Source organism: Hydra viridissima, unplaced genomic scaffold (genome assembly GCF_058129835.1).
Source record: "Hydra viridissima isolate aposymbiotic clone 2 unplaced genomic scaffold, HvirCarnegie_v1 scaffold_4, whole genome shotgun sequence".
In the NCBI taxonomy this organism is placed as follows: domain Eukaryota; kingdom Metazoa; phylum Cnidaria; class Hydrozoa; order Anthoathecata; family Hydridae; genus Hydra; species Hydra viridissima.
In genome coordinates, this window is record NW_028324303.1 from 19323212 (window position 1) to 19337083 (window position 13872).

Genomic DNA, 13872 nt, shown 5'->3' on the forward strand with positions numbered 1-13872 from the left:
TATCAAGAGGCTTAAAATTCTCCTTAACAGTTGATGAGTGGAGTTCTTTTGGAAATTGCAGATATATGAATGTAAATGTACATGAGTTGAAAAGCTATTGGAACTTAGGTTTGATTCGCATTTTAGGGTCTATGCCAGCAGAAAAGTGCGTTTCACTTCTAAAAGAAAGACTTCACAACTTTAAAATAAATCTTGAGGATGATATCATTAGTATTACGACTGATGGTGCAAGGTTTATGAAGAAACTTTTATGCTTTGCCCACGCTCTACAACTGGCAGTTATAACAGTTCTTTACAAAAAAGATGTAAGTCACATGGAAGTTGATGAAAATTTAGAAGGTGATAACACTTTTTTTGAAAATTTAGATAACAATGATGATGAAGACAAAGATGATGATTATAAAACCGAACATGTTTATGGAAGATTGTACTCGAGATTCGAACGATTAATTGTTAAATAATGAAACATTCGAGGTTTCAATTAAACATCAAGTTATAGGACCTATTATAACCAAAGTCAGGAAAATTGTAAAAATGTTTAAAAGATTCCCAACAAAAAATGAAAATTATTTACAAAAGAACGTAATAATTGAGTTTGGAAAGGCAATTTATTTAATCATGGATTGCAAAACCCGATGGAGCAGTTTGTTGCTTATGATTGAAAGATTTGAAAAGTTAAATTATTGTGTTAAAAAGGGATTTCTAGATTTATATTTGGATTCCAATTTTGATAATTTAGTTAAGACAAAAACGAATATTGAACCATATCAGAATTAGTGGTACTTTTGACGTTAAAGCAACTGTGGGAGCACTTTGTCGACGAGACGCAACTTTAATTACAGCTGATATTGAATTAGAGTTTATGTTGACCAAAATAAAACAACAACAATCCGAAGTTGGACAACAATTGTGTGCCGCTTTGAGTCACTGAATTAAAGAAAGGAGAACACCATTAAGTAGCACAGTTTATTATCTTCATAATGGTCAGGTTACTTCATCGAAAATCCCAGATGTTTTTATACCAAATACAAATGCCCAAAATAGAAAGATTATAATAAACCTAATAAAGCATCCAAGCTCGGCAGATAAAATTACATCAGCAGACATGAATAGTGATAGAAATGCTCAAATGAGCAAGACTTTATCAAGCAAGAAGTGTGAAAATAAAATCAAAACTGCTAGTGAAGAATTAAATGAAGTTATGGAAAAAGGATAAGCAGCAACACAAACACTACCTATAAGGGTAGAAAGTATAACTTCTAAAATTGAAAGAGAAATATCGTTTTTTGAAAGTGGCGCCACAAGAGATAATCATCTTCAAAAAGCAGTTGATTATATACTATCTATACAGCCAACAAATGTGGAGTCCGAACTAACATTCTAAGCGGTTGGATTTTTATACTCAAAAAATCGAACGCGGTTAAACGACGAAATGAATAAATATAATTCATGTATACTCATGTATATTCATATTACTTTTACTTATATTGTGTTATCTTTTTAATCCATTGCTTTCTAATTTAAATTATTTAAGTTAATTAGTAAATGAACTATTTTAGTTAACTAAAAAATGAAAAATGATTAATTTATTGATAAAATAGTTGTATTATTAATAAATTATTCATTTTTTAGTTTTTAATGAGTACTTAAAAATTTGTTCTTTACATGCTTCACTGCCAATAATTTTTTCTGATTCCTAATTAATCCCGGGATTTCTCTGGATTTCCCGGGGATAAATATCTCAATCCCGAAATCCCGGGATTGAGAATGTCCAAGATTTTGCCTATGTGCGTTATTCAAGATAATATAAAGAAGATAAGTGCTTGTTTATCTCGAGCTTAACACGTATGTAACGGATGCAGATGTCATCAAAGATGCAATGAGGGATTGGAGGCTGATGAGTAAAAATAGCAATGACTCGGTGGTGGATCTAAAACAAGCATATCTACAAATTCATGTGACCTTGGCCTTACCAAACTGTCATTTACAAAAATCAGCGATATGCACTTACTTTGAATTGAATCTAGCACCAGTGATGATGAGCTCAATATTGCTATATGTTCTCCAACAAGATTTTACACTTACAAAATCAATTAGAGGATATATTGATGACACCCTAGCAACTAATGAAAATGGAAGAAAGCTTGTGGCTCATATGAAAAAATGGGGTCTTTACGAAGAAACATCTGAACACTTTGGCGAAAACCCACTTCCTTTGTTAATGGATTTACTGCGAAAAGTCGCAGTAAATCCATTAACAAAGGAAGTGTTTTGGAAGAGAGGACTTGAGATTCCCATTGTTAAAACTGTGCTTACCAAGAGGGATATATTCTTATTTTGTGGTAATCTGGTTGTCAATCTACCAGTTCTTGGGTGGTTGAGGCTCGCATGCAGTTACATAAAGAAATATACATACAATTTAGACTGGAATAAACCTATTATGGATAAGAATGTTATTAAAATGATGCAGGAAGTTGTAGATAAAGTTGTAAAATGCGATCCGGCGAAAGGTGTATGGAATGGTAAATCAAATGCATATTTAACTGTATGGTGTGATGCAAGTTCACTGGCAAAAGGAGTTGTGATAATGCTAGGTAACAAAAAAATAGAAGATGCGACGTTGCTCCGACCAAAGTCCAATGCGATGCATATCAACGTAGCTGAATTGAATGCATGTATTGAAGGTTTAAATAGCCATTGAAATGGAACCCGAGTGATGTTTTTATTAAAACTGATTCTCATAGTGTATTCAGTTGGTTAAATTCTGAATTGACTCTTGACAAACCTGTAAAATGTGCTGGGCAGTGCGAAATGTTAGTTCGACAAAAGCTTCAAATATTTGGAAAACTAGTCGAGGATTATCCCACAAATGTAAATGTTAAATGGGTACCAATGACAAAAAATTGTGCAGATGTATCACAAGTGCCAGCAAAATGGATAAAAAACAAAGTTGCAACCCAAGAATGTGATGTCATTTATAAGTACGATGATCAGCAGATTCAAAAAATTCATTTAATAGCACACATGGGAGTTTCCAAGAGTTATGTATGCGTGCCTGTTCGGTGCTATATCTTATCTGTATCAACTGTGGCCCAAGCAGATATACGTTATGGACACCGTAAAGCGACGAAAGTGCAGCAATGGTTGTTCAATCTTTAGAAACAATATGGTCATCACTTGAACCTCCTATTGAAGTTCTTCTAGATAATTCTAAGTCATTTAGATCTCAGACTATGCAAACTATGGCGTCGAAATGGGAAATAAGACTTATCTATCGGGCTGTTGAGAAACCATCGGGAACTAGAATCGTTGAAAGAGTTCACCGGATTGTAAGAAGAACAAATGCAAAAGTAAAATGTGGTATATCCCTTTCTGTATTCCTCATCAATAACGTTCCATCAAAACACAGCACACCTTTTGAAATTTTTTATCAACATTGCAAACGCGTTCGAATTCCTGGAATCGAAAAAGTCGAATCAAAACAGAAGACATTTACTGAGTTTCAAGGATGGAAAGTTGGCGATAAAGTGTGGGTGAAACCCAACCATATGACGCTATGTACACAACGATTGTGTACATGGCGTAATATGGTTGGGTTTTACCTACACTTTATCGCCAACTTTCCATCCTTGAAACTCAGTAAATGTCTTGAAAGGAAGTATAGTGGCACTGCACAATGGATTAACAGCTGACGTTGAAGTCAACGGACATACGTTACCACGACATTTTCCTCATCTGCAGCATCGTCGTGTAGACAAAAAAGAAGGAAATATAACAGCTGACGTTGATTACGATTTGAAACTATTGAAACCTCCCGAAACGAACTTAGAACACATCGTCAATTGAACTCCAAATGTTCAAACAAATTCTTCGAAAGATGACAGTGCTGATAATAGTATGGACAGCGCTTATCAAGATTATCCAACATGATTACGTATAAGCTCTTGTTGAGCTGAGGGAGATGTAGTGGTTTTAATGTGCGTCATTCTTGCTAATTATTGACAAATGCCATACGTTGTTTTTTCTTGATGATTATGAGAAGGTTTTTTTTTGTAAAAAAACTATTAATTATCGAAAAAAGTCGCAAGTTGAATTGTAAGAAGATATACATATGTATATATATATATATATATATATATATATATATATATATATATATATATATATATATATATATATATATATATATATATATATATATATATATATATATATATATATATATATATATATGTATATATATAGCAAACAATTTTTATTAATAGCGGTTTGTTGAGAAGAAAGAGTTAAAAATATTAAATGTCTCTTAAATGCGTTGAACAACATTATTCAAGCAACTTATCTTCTGAGCGAATTGTGTTACAACCTAAGAAACTGCAATAAGCTTTAATTAGATGCACATAATTTATATTGTATGCTTTTGATATTAACTACAAACAAAGGCAAATGCTGACCTTTCACTGGTATTAAAAGTTCTTCTACAATGTATTTATTCTTTAATTCTCCTGAAGAAGATGAGCTAGAGCCTAATGATTTATTATGGTCAACTTTGCCTGCTTCATGAATATTCATTAGCATTCGGCCTGTTGTTTTTATTTCTAACAAACTTATAGTAGCTTGGTAAACATTCTGATTAATACTCTCTGAATGCCAAAAGAGGTTAAAGATTAAGGTTTTCTCTATTCCAGATAATTCCAATTTTGCCAAAATTGTTGCGATAAGATGGCGTTTCAGAGTGGGATTTATGGCACCTCTTTTATCTAAGCATATTAGTATAAAACAGCTTGAGCCACGCAAGTGACTCAAGCTGTTTTGGGTACTTACAAAACTCTAATGACTTTCATCAGGAACTCCAGCATTTCTTCTTAACTCTCTATTTGTTAGGTAGTGCATTATTTTGATGTATTCTGGTGGAAAAAGAACAGGAGCAAGGTGTTCACCATCTTCCCATGTTTGATATGTAATAAACATTTGTTCTGAATTGAATTTAACTGGTAGGTCTTGTTTATCAACCCTTTCTCCATTTAATACCTCATTCCATTGATATAACAGGAGTGGAACTGGTTCACCACTACGCCTAGCACTAAATATAGTAAAACATGTAGCAGTAGCTGACCTGAAATTAGTACATGGATTCAATGGATGTCTATAATTGTCAAGGGTAATTCCGCTACAATTCACCAAAACTTTAGAAAACTTTGAACCATGTGTCCTCAAAGATTTTAGAAATTGCTTTCGCTGTTGCATCTTAAAAAGAAAAGTTAACCCATAAAGTTTCAGCTAAAAATGTTGAGGGGTTGACAAGTTACTGCAATTTTAATATTAACCTGGGTTCCCAAAATGACCCGGTTTTCATAATATTCTGAAAAAACATTTTTCTTAAACAGATAAGAAATAAAAATGGCAAAAGTATGAAAACAAGCATATATAATGTTTTTTTGATGCTGAATTCAATAAATGTACTTAAAATGCTCAAATATAAAACGAACATGCTTAAAAAATAAAAATAATGAAATAGTTTCTATACACCCCCGTCAAATTTTTTGCTGTTAACATTTTCAGCTGCTTATAATCTTACTAGGAATAAAAAATCTAACTGGAAAAACAACTGAAACATATGAAACTTTAATTTCAAAGATGAATTACTTTTTCAAGAAATTTCAAAAAAGTATTTGTAAATAAAATAAAGTTAATTTTAATTTAAAAAGTTACTTAAATATACAAGATTTTTAAAGGTATTAAAGATGTAAGTTATTTTGATTGTGTTTGCATTAGTTTACAATATTGTTCCCATTTTAGTTGTACTTTTTCTATTTCAGCATTTTCAAACACATAATTTCTTCCAGAACTAGAGCAAGCTTGTGGAACAGATAGTTTTTTCAATATTTTGGTTTTGGGAATACAACAATAGTCGTCAATTTCAGGCCAGTTAAAACAGATTGATAGACCATTTGGGTGAAGAAACTTAACTTTAGCATTAACTTCTTCTAGGTTGGTTTCAGTTGCAATGCCGATCCACCACTTATCATCACAGACTAAAGCAACATAACAAACTAAAGTGACAGTATCAAGTTGAAATGTATTTTGTTTCTTTTTCAGATTGTGGATTATTGTATAATTAGTGTCCGTACTACAACTCTTTACCCAAACCCTGTTATCTCCAAGATGTATAAATTGATGAAAGCTTCGAGTACCAGGTAGAGTTGTTACACCAGTGTAACTTTCTTTTTGCTCTTCACGTTGCAATTGTAAGTCCAATCGCTTTCTGTAAATGAAGTTAACAACTTTGCTTTTCTCAATACTAAATTCATACATAGCATCTGATGTGAGAACTTGGTTTCTGTACGGTCGTTTTAAACTTTCTTGTGCTGTTAACCTTTTTACAGTACCGCCAATCCCATCGCATAGTGACTTTCTGTGGGATGTGGCAAAAACGTTCCATTCAACTTTAAGGCCAAACTTGTTTTCTAGTTGGAATAGATTGTAAAAGCTTTTACAAATTTTGTACTGTCCTGCGCAACCATCAGTGAATAAATGTAATTTGGACAGATTGGAAAATTTTATTTTTAATATCGGTATGATTAGTTGGAATATTTTGTACACATAAGTTACATCATGTGTAATGTCGTCTGATATAAAACAGTTAGAAATATATTTTTGTACACCTTTTTCATCTTTATTGTATATCACTAATGGATGTAAAGAACAGTGTTGGGTATTCCAATGATAGCTTTGTATTTCATCTTGGACTACAAAAGCATAATTTTCAGCAAATTTGCCAGTAGTGATAATGTTTGATTGATCCATATTTTGTTTTAGCTGGTTAAGGTACTGTGATTGAGAGTGAGCAATAAAAGAATGAGCTTGTAGCTTTTCAAAGCAAAATACTAATAGTTCAACAAACGTTGGAACATTTGGTGTTAAACTCAATAGTGTTGCACGATCAATAGTTTGCGATTGCTTGTAGTGTATCTCAAAATCATCTTCGTATTCACTAAATATCTTATAAAGGTATTTGGTGAAGGGTTCTTTAACAGGACAATTACCTAAAGTTAAATTATCAGTAATTGTGAAAAATTTAAAAACAAATGCACATCAATATCACACTTACTCAGTTTTTATATAAAAACAAAACAGGATGTTTTTTTCAGTTGTTAAGATCAAATAACTAAGTTATCATATCCTTAAATATAACGAAATCGCTTTTTTTTTAACGAGTCTATAAACTAAATATAATATTATACAGAAATCTATTTGCAAGTTTTTTAAAATAGTTTATTGAAAAATTGATGTATCTATAAAATTATATTTCCATATGTTTGACTTGTTTTTTTAGTTAGATTTTTTGTGCCTTGTAAGATTACAAGCAGCTGAAAATGTTAACAGAAAAAAAAAAAATTGATGCGGGTGTGTTGAGATATTGGCCCCCAAAGTTGGTTTATAGAATCTAGTCTTTTTATTAACTTTTAAGCATGTTCCTTTTATAGTTGAGCATTTAAAGTACATTTATTGAATTCAGCATCAAAAAAACATTACATGTTTATTTTCATATTTTTGCCATTTTTATTTCTTATCTTTTTAAGAAAAATGTTTTTTCAGAATGTTATGAAAACCAGGTCATTTTGGGGACCCAGGTTAATATTAAAATTGCAGTAACTTGTCAACCGCTAAAAATTTTTATCTGCAATTTTGCATGCAATAACTAGGAATAATTAGGAACAATGGTGTCAAAATATAACACAAAAGGAAGACACATGATTCAACGGATTTGGTGATTTTATGTGGAATTACACTTAATTAAGTTCATGATTTTATGAGATTCCTCAATTAGTAACTGAACATCTCTCTTATTTAGCAGATTTATTGGCTTACGCAGGTTAGTAATTTTACGATAATTCAGATTGTAATAGGCATCACTAAACAAACCATCTTCATACAACTTTAATACTTTTAAGAAATCCACCACTCTTTAAGATCTCAAATTCTCATTTTCTACCAAAAAATAACCAATAAAAAATTTTGCTGTTAATTTCAGTAACTTTAGCATGCTGATCTACCATTTTTTTGTGCCTTTTCTAAAAAATGGTCGGAATCTTCGATTAGTTTTTCTGATATAGAATTGATTGCTTCTCCTGCTAGTGTGATTACGTCTCTACAATACATGCCACCTGCATTATTTAAATTATTAGTTAACTTAACCTCTGTCTGTTTGTTGAAGATGCTTCAAAAAGAAATGTATAATCTTGCTGTTAGTCGCATACGTCCACGCACTAATCTTCTGGTCTCTGATACTTTATCTTTCTTCCTTTTAAGTGCACTATAAGATCTAGCACCAATCATTAAAATTATTTCATCAGATATAATGTAATTCCCAATATCATCTAGCTGCAATGTACAGAGAAGATTTATGAAATCACTTGGATACTTCTCGATATGTTCGGTTAAAGTTATAGAAACCATTAGCAGCAAAAGATTTGCTTCTTGACACACAATTTGGTGCCGTGCTTTATATTTTTTGAATAGAATCCCTTCCAACCAGAACACATGAGAGGTAGCTCTTCATCTTGACTGGTTGACTTTCTTTCTCTGATAAAGCATGTTTTACATGATTTTACAAGTGGCATATTATGATTACTAACAGCCTCTTTCTGAACAGATCTATTTTCCTATTCTGATCTTTAACATTCATACTTAGCAGAGGTGTTACAGAAGCTTCTGTAGAATGCTTTGAAAGTATGTGACGCTTCAATCGAGTCTGAAGAACTTTGAAGAACAAGCAAAGCCGTGAAGGCTTTTTATATTTTGTTTACTTTCATGGATGACTATATTTTCATCTGACACTAAACCGCCAATTCTAAAATCAACTGAACTAGAAATGTGCCTTTAAATTTCATAATCTGTTTCAATGATGTCTTAATGGCTTTCTGACATAATGCCAAAATCATTAAGTGAACCATCAATCAGATTTTCTATTGCTGCATCATTAAAACCATCATCAGAATATTCTTCATTCTGAGGTTTTTGTGGCACAGAAGCTGTATTTCTATATATGAAGAATGAGCACCATTCATGTCTAAAATTAATTAATAGATAATTAGGATTTTCTTTTGAGTCAGATCCCAAGCTTCCAGTGGTAGGAAAGAACAATCTTATTAAGCCTCGTTAGAAAGCCATATTTTTTGTGTTTGCAACAGGTGATAAGCTTAGATATACATTTTCAACTTCAAGCTTGTCATCTTTAATATTAGAGGACATGAGAATGACATTGACAGTTGAATGATAATTATATTCTTTGTCTGAGCCTTCGCCATTAAAGACAGGAGCATCACATAAAGTTTCTGTATTATTCTTAACTTCTGCACAATTTCTAAACATTTTTATTAAACTACTGTACTATTTCTTTTATCATACTTCTGTACTAATTCTTTTTTTTTCTGTATTATTCCTAAACAAAAACAAAATTTGATTATTGGTTACTAGATTGCTCAGTGGACTTATTCTGCAAAATTTTAAAGTTACAACTTAAGTGCATACAGTCTAATTGAAATGTTAGATTACTTCTAAGATGACGCATTTTATAAAGCCATTCAGCAGATTTCTGAACTAACTTACTGCACTGACTTAATAATTTAGTTTTCATTGAGTAATTGTTAGACATTAAAGTTAAACACAAAAAGATAATTTAGGAAACTTTCACAAAATTTAATGAAGGATGATTTAACATGGAAAATGTTACAGTTATGGAATTTGTAAAAAGTTAAATAAAAACAAAATATGTTTTACCAAGGTATTTTTTTTTGTTGAATCACCATACTCATATCTGAAAACACAATTTTTAAATTTATGTCTTTATCAAAGTAAACTTTTGCTTACTTTTGAATTTAACAAAAAGGATTTAAAACATATACCTGATCTCAGTCTCTATGTTAATAATCTTTGTAGCAAAAAGACAAAGGTGGGTCTCTTTAGAAACTGTCTTTTCATTTTTTGCATTAGTATGGATAGATGGTGAGTCATTTACTATACACCCAAGATAATTTGCGTTTGGCATCAATCCTAAAAGTCATGCACACACAAAAAAGAAAGTACTATCTTAAAGGCCTAGTAAAATTCTTATTTCCATAAATAAGAAACACAAAAACTATGTAAAAAGATTTTAAAAGTGTAAAATGGTGCACAAAAATGAATTTCAGATGCCTGTATACATTTAATAATACTAAGTTGAATCAGTTATAAAGAAGTTATAGAACATTTTAAAAAAGAAAATGGTTTTCATTTAATGCTTAACAAATGGATTTACCATTAATGTTCTTTATCCATCATAGTTAGGGACAGGCGAAAAACACGAAAACACGGAAGCCGTGTTTTCCGTGTTTTTCGTCATTTGCCGTGTTTTCCGTGTTTTCTGAGAAATCCGTGTTTTTGTCAGGTTTACCGTGATTTTCTGCTTTTTTTTAAATTAACTCGCTCTATCCTCTTTCTTACTTGTTGTTAGTGGTAATTGCTTGACGTCAATTCACCTGTCATTTCCGGTTAGTAATAACCATTTTTTCGTAAACAAGTTGCGTGTCAATCAATAAACATCTTACATTTAATTATGTTGAAGAACGCCGTGAATGTTTCTTGTGCCGAGCGCGCAAAACAGTATCCCAAGGGAACTTTGCACGCCGACGATGGCCGTCTCTTTTGCACAAGTTGCATTTAAGGCGGTATCTGAGTCACGTAATGCACGAAATCTTGCTCAGTTTGAATTAGTGGAGGCATTTACTGCAGCTAACATACCGCTAAACTAACTTGATCATCCTAAGCTAAAGAAATATTTACAGACGAATGTGAAGAACCTTGGGGCATTACCATATGCAAGTCACCTACGGCGCGATTATCTACCGAAAGTTTTTGATGTTACTCATGATGAATTGAAAGCCCGTGATGTGGCCAGCGATTCCCAAGATTGTTTCGTTCTATATATACTGTTTATACTACCAGTAACAAGTTCTGATGAAACGCAGATGAAGGCGGTAATAGTTAATCTGGTCTACTTAGAAAACGTTAATGCAACGACAGTCAGTCAGGCAATTATTAAGACCCTGAACAAGTTCAACGTTAACTTCAATAAAGTCAGTGCATTTTTTACAGACAATGCCAGTTACATGACGAAGACTTTGAGAAATCTCCAAGGGATACTCCCCCACTGTGTTTATTTGTCGTGTAATGTTTTTAATTCAGTAAGCTAAGAGCTAAGTAAATAATTTAGAGACTTCAGCAACAAAGTTGAACAAACGGTCATAAAATCTTAGTTAAAACACAGTTTTTGCTTATTGAAGTTATTTCACTTTGAATAAAAATGTGGCATTTTGATGCCGTGTTTTTTCCGTGTTTTTACCGTGTTTTTTACGATTTCTATAAAAGTAGGCCGTGTTTTTCGCACTTTTTTACCGTGTTTTTTGCCTGTTCCTAATCATAGTTAAAACAACCCAATTCATATTTTTCATACTGTTGGTATCTTAATTCTGCTTCAATGTCAGAAATACTTTCATCTATTCAACAAAAGGAATTTATATTGATAAAATCTTTAACAAAAGTAAGTCAAGATTTGTAAGTAATGTGGTAGTGAATGACAACATAACAAAGATACAAACAATTAAATCTTTTTTTTGAATTAGAGGTTTATAAACCCCTTTAAGCATTAATTTACTAGACTAGCAAAATAGAAATCTAATTACCTCTGTATTCTAAAAGAAAGTCACCTTTCTCAAACTCAGCTGATGCAAATATTCCAAATCCTATCCTATTTAAATCCTAAAGAATTTAAAAGAATGCATGATTTTAAAGATAACTTTTTTTATGAGAAAATGTAGTTAAGTGTTTCTCAAATAAACTTTTTTAATGAAAAAATCTCAACTTAAAGTGAAATATCAAATCACTTAATCACATTTTATATCCAAAACAATACATATTAAAAATACAGGGTTCAAAAATAAATACCTAAAGGTGAAACCAGTGCTGGGTAAAATACTTTATAAAAGTATTTAAATTACAAATATAAATAATGGAACAAAAAAGTATTTTAAATACAAATACAAATACTTCAAAAGTATTTAAAGTTAAAATACTTTTAAAAAAGTATTTAAAATACTATATACAAAATAATTTACAAAAATTTACAACTATAGCAATTTTCAAAATTTGTTTTTGTCATTGCTCAAAAGTAATTTTTAGTCATTGTACTACATTTGTATCAAAATATTATTCATTCAATCATAAACATTTGTTTTTAGCAGCAGCAGTTTTTCGAACATTTTATCACTTAGACAGTTACGCCTAGGCGTTTGTATTTGTTCCGCTGTGCTAAACAGTCGTTCAACTGAAGCCGACGATGGTACAGTGGTGTTGAATTTGACAAACAGTGACCGTACAGTCTTATAATTATTCAGAGCATTCAAACTTGTATCTTTATTATTCAAATACAACATGCACTCTTGATAAGCACCATTTGTTGCACCAGCACTTGGAGTGTCATCATTATATACAACAAAATTTTCGGTTATGCTGTCAGTGGTCACATTGAGATTGGTCGCTGTCGACGGCTTACTAGAAGCAAGTATGGCATTTTCAAATATTTCTCTGCAGATAGCTTGTTCATTAGTTGGCACCCACCGTAACTTAAACAGTGGGTGAGAAACTGCTGCAACAATCCTGCATGAATTACTTACATCAAATCTCAACTACTTTTCAAAACGAGTTTTTATTGTGCTAACATTATTGCAGCAAAGAATTTAGCATACTTTAACTAACAATTTTGAAACGCTTCCAATTTCACTTGTAAGCTATGCAAATGTGGAAACATATGACCATAATACACATTATCTCCTTGTAAAGTATCCAAGCTGCAGCTACAGGTTTCATTACCATAAGATATTCTTGCAGGCTTTCTATTTCTTGCTTTTTTAAATTTTGACACACTCAATGCATTACATATATCATTAAGTCTTCAAAGCGATTCTTGTGCAAATTCTATACAGTAAACATGAAACCCTTTAAAAGTTAAGTTTTTACTTTGCTGTAACTGAGTAAGTATTGTAAACTTCGATTATTATTAATTTATACAGCAAAATTAAATAATTGCTTGTTAATAATCAATTGCATACTGTTCAAAAAAGATAAAACAAATTTAACTAATATCAAACTGAAAAAAACCTTCAAATGCTTAACAAAGTTTGATGTTGATGCCAGAGTACCCGATAATTGCTTTAAGTTACGTACACATAATAAGCATATTGCTGATATTTTACTACTTTTTTTTGATCTGACTATAATTTTGAAAAACTTACCATCTACAATGGGTGGTAAAATTTCATTACTTTCTTGATTTTCATTAACTGATTCAAAAGTCTTTTTATTTTCGCTGTTAACCGCAGCCATCGATGGGAATTACTTTAAATTAAAGATGCATCTTTAACTTAAAATAATTCCCGCGATATAATTTAATAATTACCATAATGAAACCAAGGTAGATAAGTAAAACAAGAAATAATTCAGAATAAATAGTGGCTAAGTGACACTTTAGAATAAGCAGCGACAAAGTGGACATTGTGCATTGTAAATGCTTTCAGCAGTATTTCAATTATAAATATTTCCATTAACTATTTTCAATCAGTATAAAATACAAAATACAAATAAAAAGTACTTTAAGTACAAATACTAAATAGTTCCAACAAAAGTATTTAAAATACAAGTACAAACACAGTGAAAGTATTTAAAATAGTATTTAAAATACTCCCAGCACTGGGTGAAACACATTGTTTTGTTTAGATATATAGGGGAATATACTCAAATTTTAATTCAATGGTCTACAAAGATATCTAACAATAA

At 31.3% G+C, this 13872-nt stretch overlaps 1 protein-coding gene, 1 long non-coding RNA gene and 1 pseudogene across 2 annotated transcripts in view; all 3 read right to left on the reverse strand.

Annotated features, from left to right (window-relative positions):
- Positions 1-13872, reverse strand: part of LOC149890339 (uncharacterized) — a 210980-nt gene that overhangs the window by 149689 nt on the left and 47419 nt on the right. The gene's annotated exons all lie outside the window — the stretch shown is intronic.
- LOC149890357 (uncharacterized) lies at positions 4387-8800 on the reverse strand (annotated as a pseudogene).
- On the reverse strand, positions 5752-7038 carry LOC149890358 (uncharacterized). Its single transcript, XM_090083899.1, has one exon. The coding sequence runs from the start codon at positions 6805-6807 to the stop codon at positions 5752-5754; it is 1056 nt and encodes a 351-aa protein (XP_089940025.1). The 5' UTR covers positions 6808-7038.

What these genes read in the sequence shown, in the direction of transcription:
- LOC149890358 (XM_090083899.1), bottom strand. Translation starts at nt 6,807, where the DNA reads ATGGATCAATCAAACATTATCACTACTGGCAAATTTGCTGAAAATTAT.